The sequence below is a fragment of the Phasianus colchicus genome, chromosome 1, assembly GCF_987193195.1.
Source record: "Phasianus colchicus chromosome 1, bPhaCol1.hap1.1, whole genome shotgun sequence".
Lineage (NCBI taxonomy): Eukaryota > Metazoa > Chordata > Aves > Galliformes > Phasianidae > Phasianus > Phasianus colchicus.
This window is the reverse complement of record NC_143436.1, coordinates 10,304,824-10,320,000: the sequence shown is the minus strand read 5'-3', so window position 1 is coordinate 10,320,000 and position 15,177 is coordinate 10,304,824. Positions and strand designations below refer to the sequence as shown.

Below are 15,177 nucleotides of genomic sequence, written 5' to 3'. Positions count from 1 at the left end.
AGTATGTTGGTGGGCATATGTGACGCACAGTATACTTTGGGTTGAAGGAACATTTTTTATCTTGTATCTTGTTCTTTGCCCATTAGTTTTAGGAAATTATCTCCCACGGTTAGGAAGGAACACAGTTTATTTCAGAAATGAAGTTGGATGCTAAGAAATAAACTTCTCACTCTTTTCTAGGCAATTCAATCCTTTGTTCCAGTTTCCTTTTTATGCACATTCTTCCTTATAGGATGTTAAGAGGAGCAGGAATTACATATTAAATAAAAGCAATTAGCTATTATTTAGAAAACACTCTATAGATGCATCAGAAAGATATTTGAAATTTACAGAATCCCAAAATGACAGAACCATGAATTTGGCAGGGACTTTTGGATATTTTTTAGTCCAACTGGCCTGCTAAATTGGGTCATCTACAGAAAGTCACTTAGGGCCATAATCAGATGGGTTTTGAATATCTCCAAGGACAGACATTCCACAACCTCTCTGTGCAACCATTCTAATACAATAAAAAAGTGATTTCTTATGGTCAGATAGAATATGAATTCAGTCCGTGCCCATTGCCTCTTGTCCTGTTGTACTGGCTACAAAAGGATATCTGGTTGGATAGCTGTCAACCCTGCATAAATGCAATTGAGTCAAGTCTGCACCATGCTGACAGAGTAGAAAAGTGAGAGGAAACATCAGAGTGAACTTGTGGCTGGGCTGGTCCTGTCAACAGAAATATGAGGGGGCATCAGTTAATGTCAGCTGTGAGAAATACAGAAGTGTTAGGGACAATGGAGCCTTGATTTCAATTGAGAATCTATGATGGTAAATGAGTCCTGTGGGGAACTGTTCTTACTGCTATCACATATCAGCTCAAAGAGAAATGGAAATGAATAATAGGGTGTCTGAACTTTATTTTCATCTCTCAAGGAGAATTTGTTTCAAGACCAAATTTTAGGCTATTTTTGAATTTTCTAATACTTGAGGACATTGAGAAGCAGGGTTTTCAGAACTATAATCTCCTGTACATTATCAGATGCTATATTGCTTGGGAGAGAAGGAAAAAAAGAAAGGAAAATACTTTTTTTTTTTTTCTTTTTTTTTTCTTTTTTTTTTCCCATTCTGCTGGGGTATCAGGAAAAGGTTCTCACCACACACACACGTCCCACTCTGGTGTAAATGGCATGAGTGCTTGTCTCAGCTTCTAAAGCTTTTTCAGTAAAGAAGAAATACACTTTGTTATCGTCGTGGTCTTCATTGTCAGGAATCATGTATGAGCCAACAAACTTCGGTTCTTCAAAAGAAAATAAAATTGAATTCAGATAAAGTTCATTAAAACATTATTTTATTTTATTTTATTTTATTTTTTTTTATTTTTTCAGTCCTTAAAATCAACTGGTAGCGAAGAAAAAAAGAAAATGGAAGAGTCAGGGGTATGTCAGTCAGAGAGTTACCTGAATGAAACAGGGTGGTATAAATAGGAAAAAATCTTTTTTTTTTTTATATGTGGATATCTATAGGACATATGAAATACATTAGTGTAAAACTATTTTTATCATTCTGATTCACAAGCAATATGTATGTGTGCAAGAAAAAGATCTCTTTCCATTTTTGTTCACCAGGGTTTTTATATTTGGGTTAGGCTAAAATCTGGCAATAATATTCACATAACAATCTCTGGTTCCATACAAATCATGCAAAGGAATGCTAACTTCGGAAAACCAGCTAATTTAAAGTTCAGCTAATAATTGTAATATGAATGCATATCTTCATAGACAGAAGACACATTGTGTATTTTTTGTCATGAAATAAAATAAAAACCTTCTGAGATTTTCCTGCTTTCACATTTTGCTACAAAGCCTAAGTACTAACTTCGGTGTGTGCTCCATAACTTTTAACCCCACACCATGGTAAGCTATGAATGATTTAAACTCATAGAATCGTAAATTTTTTACAAACTCCTTAAATGAGTATGCAACAGTACATGTAATTACATGAATATAGTTAATGTAATTAGTACAATTTCTTAAGAAGCAGTTGGTAATGTAAATATTTTCTAAATTCTTGTTCCTTATGAAAAATAGTCACTGTTTTAAGATATGGCTAGAGAATTTTTTGCTTGCTAATTTTCTCAAGTGTTTTCCAATATCCATTTAAATACATTACAGATTTAAATTTCAAATATAGTGTAAGTTAAAAACAAAGTTTGAGGCAGAGAATTCTATACTTAAAGGAATTACACCTTCCAGAGAAAAGAGAAACTTTACTTCCATATTGAGACATTTATGTGGTTGTTACTACACATGTATAGCTGGTCTTAACACTGAGTTCAGCAAGGATCTAAATATTGAGCTTACAGTGGATATCATAATATTCCAAACACACCTTTATTAGATGAATTCAAGTATGATTTCAAATTCATGCAGGAAAAAAACCATGAACTTTTCTCTCTCTTCTGATTCCAGAGAAAGCAGTCCTGACATTTGAGAGAAAAAATGTCCTTTCTAGCTATGTTCATTGAAAAGATGATGCACACCAGATGAACCACCATAAAAGGAAATTATTGAATCTCCTTACCAAACATTAGCTGTAGTTATGTCACTTCTAGGATGAATTATTACAAAAACTTTTGGAGTGAGAAAAATCCAGCCTGGCTCTTAATTGCAAAGAAATTTAAATTCTTTGGAATTCAATTACATTCCATGTTGAAGAGCATGAAATATTTTCTAAGTAAGTTCTCCAGCATAGGAATTTTCTCAATGTTTTTCTTGTGCAATAATTTTGTGTTTTTCTTCTAAATAATCTGCTTTAATTTTTATTTAGCTGTATGATCATTGCATTTTTATTATTTTATGTTGTTGCATAACACCTCTTTCGCACAGAATTTGGTAAAGATTCAGTTGTTTGATTGCAACATGAAGAGGAAATGACCTTATATTGAAAAAAAGAGCAGCACGTTCTAATTAGAAATTCTAATTGATTAGAAATGTTTAAAATAGTATTTTAATCATATCTGGAGTCATGAAATAATATGGAACAGCCAGAATACACTTTTAAAAGTGAAAAATGGAGGATTTTGAAGTTTCACTTCTTAAAGCTAATATGTAATCAGAGTAAAGATTTCAATTTCTTAATTTTAGCAGAAGATTAATGAAAAATTTCCTGGTTGAAAAAAAAAAAAAAAAAAAAAAAGATACTCTAAACACATTTATCTCCAATGAGATATACCCATGCAAGGACAATATCATTTAAGTTTCTGGATAAATAGACTTTCTCTAGTTATCCAAAGCACTATTGGTTCCATGTTCTTTTTTCTCCTATTTTCTGTACCTTTCAACAGGCGCTCACTATCCGGTTCTGTTCGGAGATGTGCCATACGATTCATGGTGCGAAAGACAGCTGCATCTCTTCCCCAGTAGTCACTGTAGAGACCAGTAAAAAGTTCACCACCTGTAGACCACATATAAAACAAATAAAAAACCAAGTAAACATATTTGATAATTCTCTACTTTGTAACAATATAATTTCCTTGAATACTGTGGGCACCGCATTATAAGCATGGCTCACTATTGTTTGCTCAGAAAGGGGTGAGAAAGTGTCAGTAAGTTACATGCAGTTTAAAGGGTTTATAGTCATTGTTCCTACCAGCACTGTAGCGCCTACGGTTGAAACTATGGGGTCAACAATTTTTAATTTTGTTCGAAAGGCAATGTCTTTGGAATAGATTTGCACAAAAAATGTGAAAGCAGTAAAATGACAACCACATGTAGAACAATAACATCTGTACCATCAAGCACTAAACACAATTCTCTCACTCTCAATTCAGTTAGTAGCTGGCCCTGGGGATACCTACTCTTTATCAGAACCTAAGATTTCACCAGTGCTGTGCCCCTGACCCCTGGTTTGCTTCTGATCACTTATAGATGTGGACTTGTCTTGTTAATGAGGAGCAGAGTGTCGCTTGGTCCCAGAACTGGATGCGGGGTTTATGAGTATTTTAGAGACGGAGTTTTCTCCCAAGTTGGAGAGATAAGAAACTGCACCTGCCAGTTTAGAGTTCATTTTTATAAAGAAGCACAAGTTTTATTAGGCTGAGATGCTTTCCCTTTAGCCTGCTGGATCTGTTCTACTTTACCTGGGATAGCCACATCTGGCTATATCTTGCTGGATGAAATACTTAGGTATTGAGAGGGCAAGTGAATGGATGGCTCTCAGAGGACCCTTCCAACTCTAAGGATTCTATGATTCTATAATTCTGTGATTCTAAATAAGCCTAGCAATGACTTGTTTTCACATCTATAAGCTATTCACCAGAGCAGGGACAGGATCTGAGATCAGTATAACCTGGTGGCAAATATTTGCTGGCAAAATTATGAGAGCAGAACAGGAACTGATTTTCAAAAGGACATTTATGAATTAAGCAAGTGTAGTGAAATATTAGAAGACATATTGATTGCCAGTAACTTTTGAAAATTTATATATCATTAGATGTAACCATTGAATACATATGCTCACAAATCTGGCCTATCACTATCTGGGTCAGATATAACCAGAAATAATTCTATATTTTTTTTCTATGCATGGGTGTGATTACCTATAAACTAATCAAGCAGTAAGAGTAATTTACTTCATATCCACTTGGAATTAGAATATAAATTTCTTCGGCCTAAATTTAAAGCTGAAAATGTTGGTCACTAGGTGGCATCCTTGTGTCAGAAAACAACGCATGAGGAATTAACCTGCACAAGAAGGAAATTAGTTATTGCCAGTTCTTGGCTGATCTGAGTGGAGATTTCAGTGGCACGGTTTCCTACTCCCTAATCAAAACAAACGACTCGTCATTTCAAACAACATTTGCTGGCATTTGTAAACGATTACAGCAAAAGCAAGAATGTTGCTTGTTGGTCTCCCTCAGTGTGTGAAATTTGTTTATTTTAAGAGATATATATGAATTTAATGGTACAATAACTCTAAATAATGATTCTGAACAGTTTAGAGTAGTTTGGCAGCTGAGGCTGGTTCAGAGACCTCTGCTGAGCATAGTTTTCCCCTAGGCTTCACCTTATGAAGAATGGATATTACCTTGTAAAATACATGGTGGTAATTCAGTGTAAAATATTGCCAAGTGAAATTAAAAGTAAATATAAATTATAGCACCAGTAGAACTAATAGAAAGCTTTACTTAAAAAATGACAACAACAACAAAAAACCACAGAGGTGCTTAAACAGACGGACTTACAAGTGTCTGAATAATGTTCCAAGCAAGCTTTACAATCCTAATTAATGAATTACGTTAGTCATAAACTCCTCTCTATGAATTCCACTCTATAATTTTTGTTTTCTTTTTGTTCAGTTTTTTTTTGTAAATTATGGTGATGTATAATAAAAATGAGCCTGTTGTCTTTTCAACACAGTGGTATAATGGGGACAGTGCATTCATGCAGGCTAGATAATTCTTCACATTTTGCTAGTGATCAAGATTAATTAGCTAGAAAATAGTTATACAAATATCCAAAAGATCATATGGGGAGGCTATTCAATCTGTTTGACATAGGTATAAAGTATCTGTATACACAATTATCTGCTGGTATGTCACCCCACCATATACTGGGCAACTTATCACTGATTTTCCCTTAGAGGTTCCAGGAGAAATAAACTGAAGTCTTGGATGGATTTTGTTCCACGGAAGATAACTTACAGATATAGACATTAAATCTGATTTTTTATAATGAAGTATTTCTAAGTTAAACATAAGACAAGTAACAAGAGTAAACAGAAGGCCTAGAGAGAGAGATGAGATAATACTGAACAATATGACACCAATGTATTAAGCATAATTCTGAGATCTCTCACACTTTTGACATTAAGCGGATCTTCTCTTTTCCTGTTCAATAGCTCTTTGCCCATGACTTTTAAATGAATGCTGTGAATCTTGAATAGTTAGGCTGACTAATTCTAGTTTTAGAGACAACTTGAGGTTGTGTTTTGAAAAATCTTAGCACTATTTCTATTTTTTTCTCCTCTGTTGGTACTACATATCGGTTCACATCTGTCTTAGTTGCAAAGTTTTATAGTGCTGCAGATCACTGGTAAACCAGTCTTCCAGGAAAAATCAACTGCAAATTGAGTGATTTCACAGACCATCACCATTCTTCCTCTTTTCCAGAAAAATTATAGCATCAGTGAGGAATTACATGTACACACACTTGACAAATTAATGGCTATGGTTAAGTTTAACAGAGTCTGGTTACACCTCATGAAAGAAGAATTAAAACTTACTTTTTTTTGCCTTATTTAAACCAAAATCTCATAGATCTCAAAAACAAACTGAAAATCACACATATACACAAAAAAAATAGTTTTATCTCAAGTGATATAGTAGCAGTATCATGTCCAGACATGGAGTCCTCAGTACAGGAGAGAAATGGACCTGTTGAAGCATTCCCAGAGGAGGGCCACAAAAATGATCCAAGGGATGGAACACCTCTCCTACAATGACAGGCTGAGAGAGAGAGGAATTAGGTGGGACTAGATAACATTTAAAGGCCCCTTCCAACTCTAAGGATTCTATGATTCTATGATATGTACACACTTCTGAACACTTTTATTTTGTTTCAAGCAAGTAAGTACATCAAGATTCTGCAGGGTTTGCTTACAAGGCACCTGTACTTTTTCCATGTTCTTGGATTAAAAAATAAAGCCCATCTTTGTTCAATCAAACCCAATTTTTATCTGAAGCCTAGAATTCCTGGATAACAACCCTTGAACAGACTGATGCCTAAGATATCAGAAATTACAGAAAAATGTTGATAAAATGTCAAAGTTCATATAATAGTCTTTGAGCTACACTTCAGTTAAATTATTTTTTCCTCTATTTTTTGTTGCTAAATTAATTATCTGAATGTTGCAGTTATACACCATAGCCATATGTAACAGAATCATAGAATCCTTAGAGTTGGAAGGAACCCTCAAAGGTCGTCTAGTCCAACTCCCCTGCAATGAACAGGGACGTGCACATCCAGATCAGGTTGCCCAGGGCCTGGTCCAGCTGTGCCTTGAAAGTCTCCAGGGACATAGCATCCACCACATCTCTGGGCAACCTGTTCCAGTGCCTCACCATTCTCACTGTAAAAGATTTTTTCCTTATATCCAACCTAAATCTACTTTGTTTGAGCTTGAAGCCATTTCCACTTGTTCTGTCATCACAGACCCTGCTAAAGAGTCTGTCCCCTTCTTTCTCTAGCTCCCCTTCAGATACTGAAAGGCCTCTCTAAGGTCACTTCACAGCCTTCTCTCACAGCCCCTGCTCTCTCAGCCTGTACTCATAGGAGAGGTGTTCCTTTCCATGGGTCATTTTTGTGTCCCTCCTCTGTACATGTTCCAACAGGTCCATGTCTTTCCTGTTTTGAGGACTCCCCATCTGCACACAGTACTCCAGGTGAGGCCTCACCAGCACAGAGCAGAGGGGCAGGATCACCTTCCTCACCCTGCAGACCATGTTTCTTTTGATGTAGCCCAGGTTATGGTTGGCTTTCTGAGCTGCCAGAGCATACTGCTGTCTCATTTACAGCTTCCTATCCACCAGTACCCCCATGTTTTTTTTAGCAGGGCTGCACTTAATCCTTTCATCTCCCAGTTTATATTGTTAAAGGGGGTTGCCTCGACCCAAGCCTGTCTAGGTCAGTGAATTCAAGGTATATGTATAATCATAAAAAATTATAATTATTTAAAGATGCATCAAATTTATACACAGAATATATATATAAACATATATATACACGTAAAACATTAAGAGTCGTATCTCTTTTCACTAGATTTAGGTCTACTCATACTTACCTGTTTCTAATCCACATCAAATGACTTTCATAACATGCGAATTTAAAGAACATACAAAGCAGAGAGTTTGATTTTGTTCTTGTGTCTGTTAACTGCACTCAAGCTAGCTATATAAGGAATAAAGCTACTTTGATCTGAAAATATGATGGATTAAGTACTTTTTTATTTTATTCTCACTGTAATATCATACTACATCCTATACAGGGCTATATCCATACTATATCTATCTTATCTTGGGCTCCTATTACTAACAAAAAACTTGTATTTACTGCTTTTAATGTGATGGCTCTGCAGCCTATCAAATTCAGTCACTGTTGGAGTTTCTATTTAACAGAAGTTCTCAAACTGTCAGGTAATTTTGAAGTTTTATGTGTTCTATCCATTGCCATTATTTTTACTGGACTAAGACACAGTCAGATTTTTAGCAAATTTTATTTTTCACCATAGACAATCACAAAATCAAAATAAATAGGCAATTACTTATCCAATAAACTTTCTGACTATATTTACTTTTTCTGTCTGTCACTCAACTTTTGTCTTCTGTTCTCAGATAAACTGCTTTATTTTTAGTTCATTGTGTAAAGTAAATTAAAATACACAAGACATGAAGCTGCCCTAGGACTGCAAACAGAAACTATCAGAATGGATTCCCTGGATGGAAGGATCATCACTTACTTGTGAAAAATTTCAGGTAACAAAATATAGGCATAAGCTAATTTCTCAACTTCCAAGAGGTAGTATGATCTAAGTTAATCAGTGTATGTGATCAGATATCAAACAGAGTTATGGCTATTGAAAACAGATGGTAGAGTTCACTACAAATAATTTTCTTTTTTTCAATATGAGTTTACCTAAATGTGCACTCATCTAACATCTGTTTTGTTTCCTGATGGTGACAATAAATTGTTAAAAGTTAATTGTTCATAAATTGGGAAAATCATTACAAGCTACTTTACGATTGGGTCAGATGACACATAATAAAGCTTAAAAGAACATGGATATAGTTTTAAAGTCATGAACTATTATTTTCTTGAAGCGAGGATTTTTACTGAAGTGTTGAGATAGATAAATGAAGAGACACAGCACAATAAAGTCTCTTTGCTACTAAATTAATTTAGCTAAATCTGTTTCTAATTAGGCACGGTGCAAATGATCTTTAAAGCTGAAGATCTTTAAACTTTTATCAGAAGTATATAAAGCTTCTTTGTTAGCCTAATCCTCACTGTTAATCAGCATAAATTGCTGTGTCAGTGCAAGTTAGAGCTGTTTCTTACAGAGGTGGAAGTAGGTTTTGGATTGTTTTGTTATGAAGAAAGGGAAGCTGGGATATGAAAGGGTTTGGTAAAAGTTTTGGTTAATTTTTTTTCAAGGACTTGCACACCAACTGAGCCTGAATGGAAGAGCAAAGACGTTTTTGAATCCAACCTCCAAAGGAAAATTACTTCATACTAACTAAATGAAGTTTTCAAGAAAACTGGAGGGTGTGAAAAAGAAGGGAATCTCCAAGTGTTGGATGGAGGACTGGAAGACCAGTCCTGAGGAGTGCATGGTGCAGCAGACATGTACTGCCATGGGGTCACAGCCACCATCAGCTGGTACCAGAGTTGGTATGAAGGAAGGAGCATCCCTTTCTTTAGAGTGCATTTGGCATTAGGTACTTCAGTCTAAGTTTTCAAAAATCAATTAAAAGATTCTTTAATGTTAAACATGCTTGCGTTTCTGTCTTCGACCATTTTCAAATGGATGCATACAGAAGTAACGGATATACAGTCTGTAGTTTAAGAAACAGCGTTAATTCTATTTATTCTGTAAGCTATATGTTTCTGGTTATTAGAATACAGTAGAATACATGGAAATAACTTCTTTAGGATGGTTTTCTTAGCTATCGGGAATGTCTAATTCCAATAGAATTATAAATATAATAAACACGTCAAAGAACATTGCTTTGTTTTTAAAACACTCTATAATTACTTGACATAAAATAATTTCCTTTGGTCAAGGAAACCTCTAAATAGCTTTCTCAGGTCATATTAGTCTTTGTGAAGTGGTGAAAGTTTGTCTGTTTTTTGGATACGTATCAGTGATGTGATAAAAATATATTATTTTCCCATGTTGAACTTACATATTACAGAACACTTTGTGAGATTGATCTTCCAAGTCTTTGACTGGATGTACAAAACAGATCACCGTTTACAAAGGAAAGGCTTTTTTCATGAATTACTCTTGCAGATAAAACCGTGAGGATCCGTAGGACCTCCCATAATCCAGGCACAGTAATGAATAGGCCAGAAACACAACAACTAATCACTAGTCTTGAACTGCTCAGTGGGACAATCTGGCTTCCATTTGAGCAAATAAAATTCACATTGATCTCACAGTAGGAACATGATCAGGTTAATTTATTTACTTAGTTATGTCTCAGTTAAGATTGAGAAGGACTTCTAAGATCATGAGGTTTCAGGCCTACAGCAAATTCCATGGGATAAGCCCTTGTACTCAGGCTGAGCTAAGACTGGAATCTGTTAAAAACTGTAGAAAAAAATTGGAAATAAGAGTGGAAGAAAGGCGTAACAATCTGTACGTAATGGATTTTGGAAGGTCAGACAAAATACAATCTAAATTTTCCCTGATTCTTTCACGATTTCCTAAATCAACAACCCAAGAATTTGAGCTGAAATGTAATGTTTGATAATGAGAACGAACAATATTTTGATGAATTGCAGCAATTTGAGAGATTTGGCATCGCTGGTAAATATTCTTCTTGTAATTTGTTGTTTTAAATGAAAAAATAAACCTAGCTTAGAAAAATATATGTTTGTCACTCATGACCAGTACCTCCTCAGCCATGGGTGATTTGTATCAATTCAGTTAATGATTAAAAGCTTTAGCTGTCTAAATTAAAAGTTCCAACTCTTATATTTTAAATGAAATGTAAAAATCAGTCTCTCTCTTTTTGTAACCTTGAAATTTATTTGATCCTTAGCCTTTCTTTTCTAGCTCTTTCTTTCAATTACTATTCTTTTTGAATGCTCAGTTTTCATTTTATTTGTATTTCCTAAAAACATAAAGTCACTGTGTTACTCCATAAATGTATCTAAATTCCACTTTTACCTGCTGTTTCAGTGTGTTTTTAGCCAATGTACTATAATATTGCCATGTTTGCTTCATCTCACAAAATGTTCTCAGGAACAAATTACAGAGGAAAAAAACCACACAGTTTACTGAACTATAACTTCAAAGTTCACAGCCTTACAGTGATAAACTTACCAGCAAAGCAATGAGGAACACTAGCTCAGCACAGATATCTGCCACTGCAGGAAATACACTGAATTCTGTTATAATTGTTGATTGTATGATCAACAGAAAATCAGTTGTTTTCTTAGAAGACAACACAGAAAAAAATTGTTTCAAATTCAGACATGCTATACATTATATAAACGATAAATGCCTCTGATTAATAAATAAATAAGTAAATAACTCACATGTTTACAAGATGCCTGTTATTCAGATTACATCCCAAAAGATGAAAATTAGTAAGCTTTACATATTTATCTCAGTGATGTATAGGCTATAGGCTAAGCTAGGCGTATTGCTTTGCTTTGAAATAAAGTAGGAAATTATTTCCAAAATTACACAACCAATTACTTTTTCAACATCACACATGCCATTTAACCTCTACTAACTCCACTGAAATATTCTTGCTGGAATGAATGCTGCCTGAGATATAACATTAACACAGCAGCACTGAGAGGATTAAGTGTGACATGTGGAAAGCAGTGAAAGACTGACAACACCTTGGCATGCTGCAGAAAGATGCTCAAAATGACAGATTGACATGACCATGAAGCTTGTGACATAAAGATCATTACCAATTAAGATGGAAGTGAAGGAAGAAGTAGGGTCAAAAGGGCACCTGCCTCGTCCTCTCTCAAATTTGTGCGATTCCAGTTGAAACAGATGATCCTTAAAAAAAAAAAAAAAATCACAGAAAACAGTGTAAGCCCTACAGGCAAATAGAGAAGTCCTCAGAGACCAGCTTTAACTTTGCTATATCTTTGTTCTGAATTGAATTTGTTAGGGAGAAAATGCAATTACTGTTGTTCACTGATATAAAAATTATCCAAGTTTCTACAAATCACTGCTGTATGTGCACTGTCCCAAAAGAATCGTTTAAATATGTAGTGAAATTGTACTTCTTTCATGTCTATGGGAGTGAACATTTCTCTGTCTTTCCTCCAAATTACCTACACTTTAGATAGATATCTAGCCATGGAATGTATTTTCCCTCTTTAAACATTTTTTTCCAGTGGTGTTAAATACATCATGCCGTGTTATCTTCTGTTTTTAGCTTTTGCTTGTTTGTCTATCTTCTTCCTAAAAGTATGCTTAGAAATGTTGTAGTTAACAAAGCAGATGTAACTTCTGCAGAATAAAGGCATGAAAAAAACATAGGCAACTTTGTTAAATTTCATTTTTAAGTCTTTAAAGGCAGATAAATAATATGCAATTCAGATTTTCATTTGGATTGCTGCTTTTCTCCCACCTTTTTCAAAAGAACCCAACAAATATTGTCTGAATAAATTATCAAGCGAGAGTATTTTTCTTAAGATTTATATATTAACCACCCAAAAAAATCAAAACAAAGCAACTACAAAACAAAAAACACAATCCATATAACAAAATGCAGAGATTCGTGGCATTTTTCTTTGTCCTGCCACCTATCACCAGTGGAAAAAGACCAACCTGACTCTCACTGCAATCACCTTTCAGGTAATGGAAGAGAGCAATAAGGTCTCCCCTCAGCCTCCATTTCCCCAGACTAAACAGCCTCAGTTCTTTTTGTTACTCCTCATAGAGCACATTCTCCAAGCCCTTCGCAAGCCTTGTTGACCTTCTCTGGACCTGCTCCAGCACCTCAATGTCCTTTCTGAATTGAGGTGCCCAAAACTGAACACAGTACTCGAGCTGAGTCCTAACCAATGCTGAGTACGAGGGCAGGATTACTTCCCTAGTCCTGCTCCCCACACTATTCCTGAGACAAGCCAGAATGCCATTGGCTATCTTGGCCATCTGGGCACACTGCTAGCTCATATTCAATTGACTAAACATCAGTACACCAGTATCAACTGTGTGACTGAGAAACTGCAGTAGTCTAGCAGTTTCAGTTTGATGTAAGAGTTTTATTCAAAAGATGAAAGAAATACAGATGTTATCAAAATATCAGATACATTCAATCTATGTATTCAGCAAACTATCCTCAAATTCAGGTTGTTCATATACTTTAGTAAATGTTTTGTAAGGATGTTTTGTAAGGCATAAAATTATTTCTGACAGTGCTCCCAGATACCCTGGAATTGAGAGGTGAATGTGCCTGGACCTCTTCCTTACAGCAAACATGCCAAAAGAGGTCCAGGAGGTTATTTTATGATAAAAGTCATGTTTTATTAGATTGCAAATTAGTACAACTCAGTATATCCCAAGGAAATATCTCAGTATATCTCAGTATATGTACACTGAAAAAAACAAAAATAAACAGAAGTTGATAAAGCAATTTCTTTCCTTTTCTGCTGTGTCCTGATAGCCCTTGCATATGTCCTTTTAGTCCATATTTCCAGTAGCCAGAAATATGTACTTTTGGGAGGTACTGAAACCTGAGCATGTCTACTCTTTCTGATATTTTTTGTACTTCTCTCTATCTAGACCATTCTCTTCTGTCCACCCATCCCACTGTACAACTAGAAATCTCTTCCTCTCAGCACCTCTGGGTGCAATTGTCCACAAAGTAAAACTAATACTACTTTCTGATTAAGCACTCCACTCATGGCAGCTATGCTCTCCTCTCCTGAAATAAACATACAATATGCACAATGAGCAAAGATGCAGAAAGAGTGATCATTGCATATGATAGAAAGCTGCTAAGATGGCTAGGGTTAAATTAAAAAAAAAAAAAAAAGGAGAAAAAAAAAATGATTATATATACAGGGCAAGTTGTAGAGAATTTAGCATCCACACATTGATGATTAATGGAATATCTGAATGCATTTCATGTAAAGGAATATATTCTTGATTTTTTCACAAGCCCTTCCCTTTAAAGCACTTCTTAGTTGAGTTCTTAGATCACAAATGAGCCAAGCTGTTGTACCTATCTTTCATTCCTATCTGTCTAAACAATAAATGCCATTTTTTTCCCCTGCAACTTCTGATCAAAAAGAAAGAATTCCATTAGTTGGATAGTTTCCATAGAAATGAGATGCAACCCAGAATACATTTCTGGAAAGTAAACCTGTTTCATATCTAATGGAAGTGAAAAAGCCACCCCCAAAATAAAGACAAGAAGAAACCACCCTCAAAGTAATGAATCCTAAAGCCCATGAATTAACCAGCCACTCTCAATCTCACCTCCTCAGAAGCTCCTGTGTTAGCCAAACCCTGGCACATTATCTACGGTAGGGCCTGATGTTATAGCTGATGTAGCAGAAAATGAAAGTTCTGAGTAGATACTGGTATTGCAAGAATATTATTTTTTGCTGTATCAGCTACAATTGCACAGTAACCATTCCCATTCTGTATTTGGGTAAATGTCAAACAATGAAGAAATATTTATGTGTGTGTGGAAATCTCAACCTCATTCCATACTTTTCAAACATCACATACCAGATATTTCTTTAAATCTAAATACTGTAATATTTTGGGTCAACAGCAGAAAAAGAATAGCAAGGAGAGAGTAAGAATAGAAAGAAAAAAAACCTTCTGAAAGTACAAAAATAACTAGGGAGTCATAATTGTAGTAAAATACTACGTAAAGTAAATGTTCTAAGAAGTTTTGAATGTGTTATGCTATTTATTCCCCAATCACATATAAAAAAAATTACGAAAAAAACTTGCCTTCTGGGACCTTGCCTAAAGTAATTGGTAATGAATTATGTCAATTAAAAAAAAAAAAAAAAAAAAAGATATTTCTAGATTGCAAGATGTAGAAGTTAGGGGGGGGATAAACAGAGAAAAATATTGTAGCCAATTAAAGCAAAACATGCCCAAGTATCAAATATTATCAAGTGATCAAATATGGAAACAAAAGTACTAGCAAAAGTTGTGTTATCTATATTTATACTTTAAGGTTTATATTTCTTTCTATGTAGAGAACAATAAGATAAATACCGTGTTGAAGGGCAATAGGTGATCTCACCTTGTTATTATAAATTATATTTCCTATTCAGATCTTCCTACGTTAAAACTCCAGTGATTCTCAGACCAGGGAGTCTTGGTCCAGTATAGGAGTCTTCCAGCAGATGTGGAAGGATTTTTAGTAACTGTACACCAAAGTACTGTATGGCAATGAAAAAGCTGCTAAGC

General features: G+C 35.0%; 1 protein-coding gene across 1 annotated transcript in view; it reads right to left on the bottom strand.

Annotated features, from left to right (window-relative positions):
* The window catches only part of SEMA3E (semaphorin 3E), a 65,544-nt gene that overhangs the window by 24,133 nt on the left and 26,234 nt on the right, over positions 1-15,177 (bottom strand). Inside the window, exons 4-6 of the mRNA XM_090134399.1 lie at positions 11,694-11,787; positions 3,319-3,438; positions 1,140-1,282 (exon numbers count right to left, since the gene is read on the bottom strand). Of these exons, the coding sequence (XP_089990525.1) occupies positions 1,140-1,282; positions 3,319-3,438; positions 11,694-11,787 (357 nt within the window). The remainder of the gene's footprint in view (positions 1-1,139; positions 1,283-3,318; positions 3,439-11,693; positions 11,788-15,177) is intronic.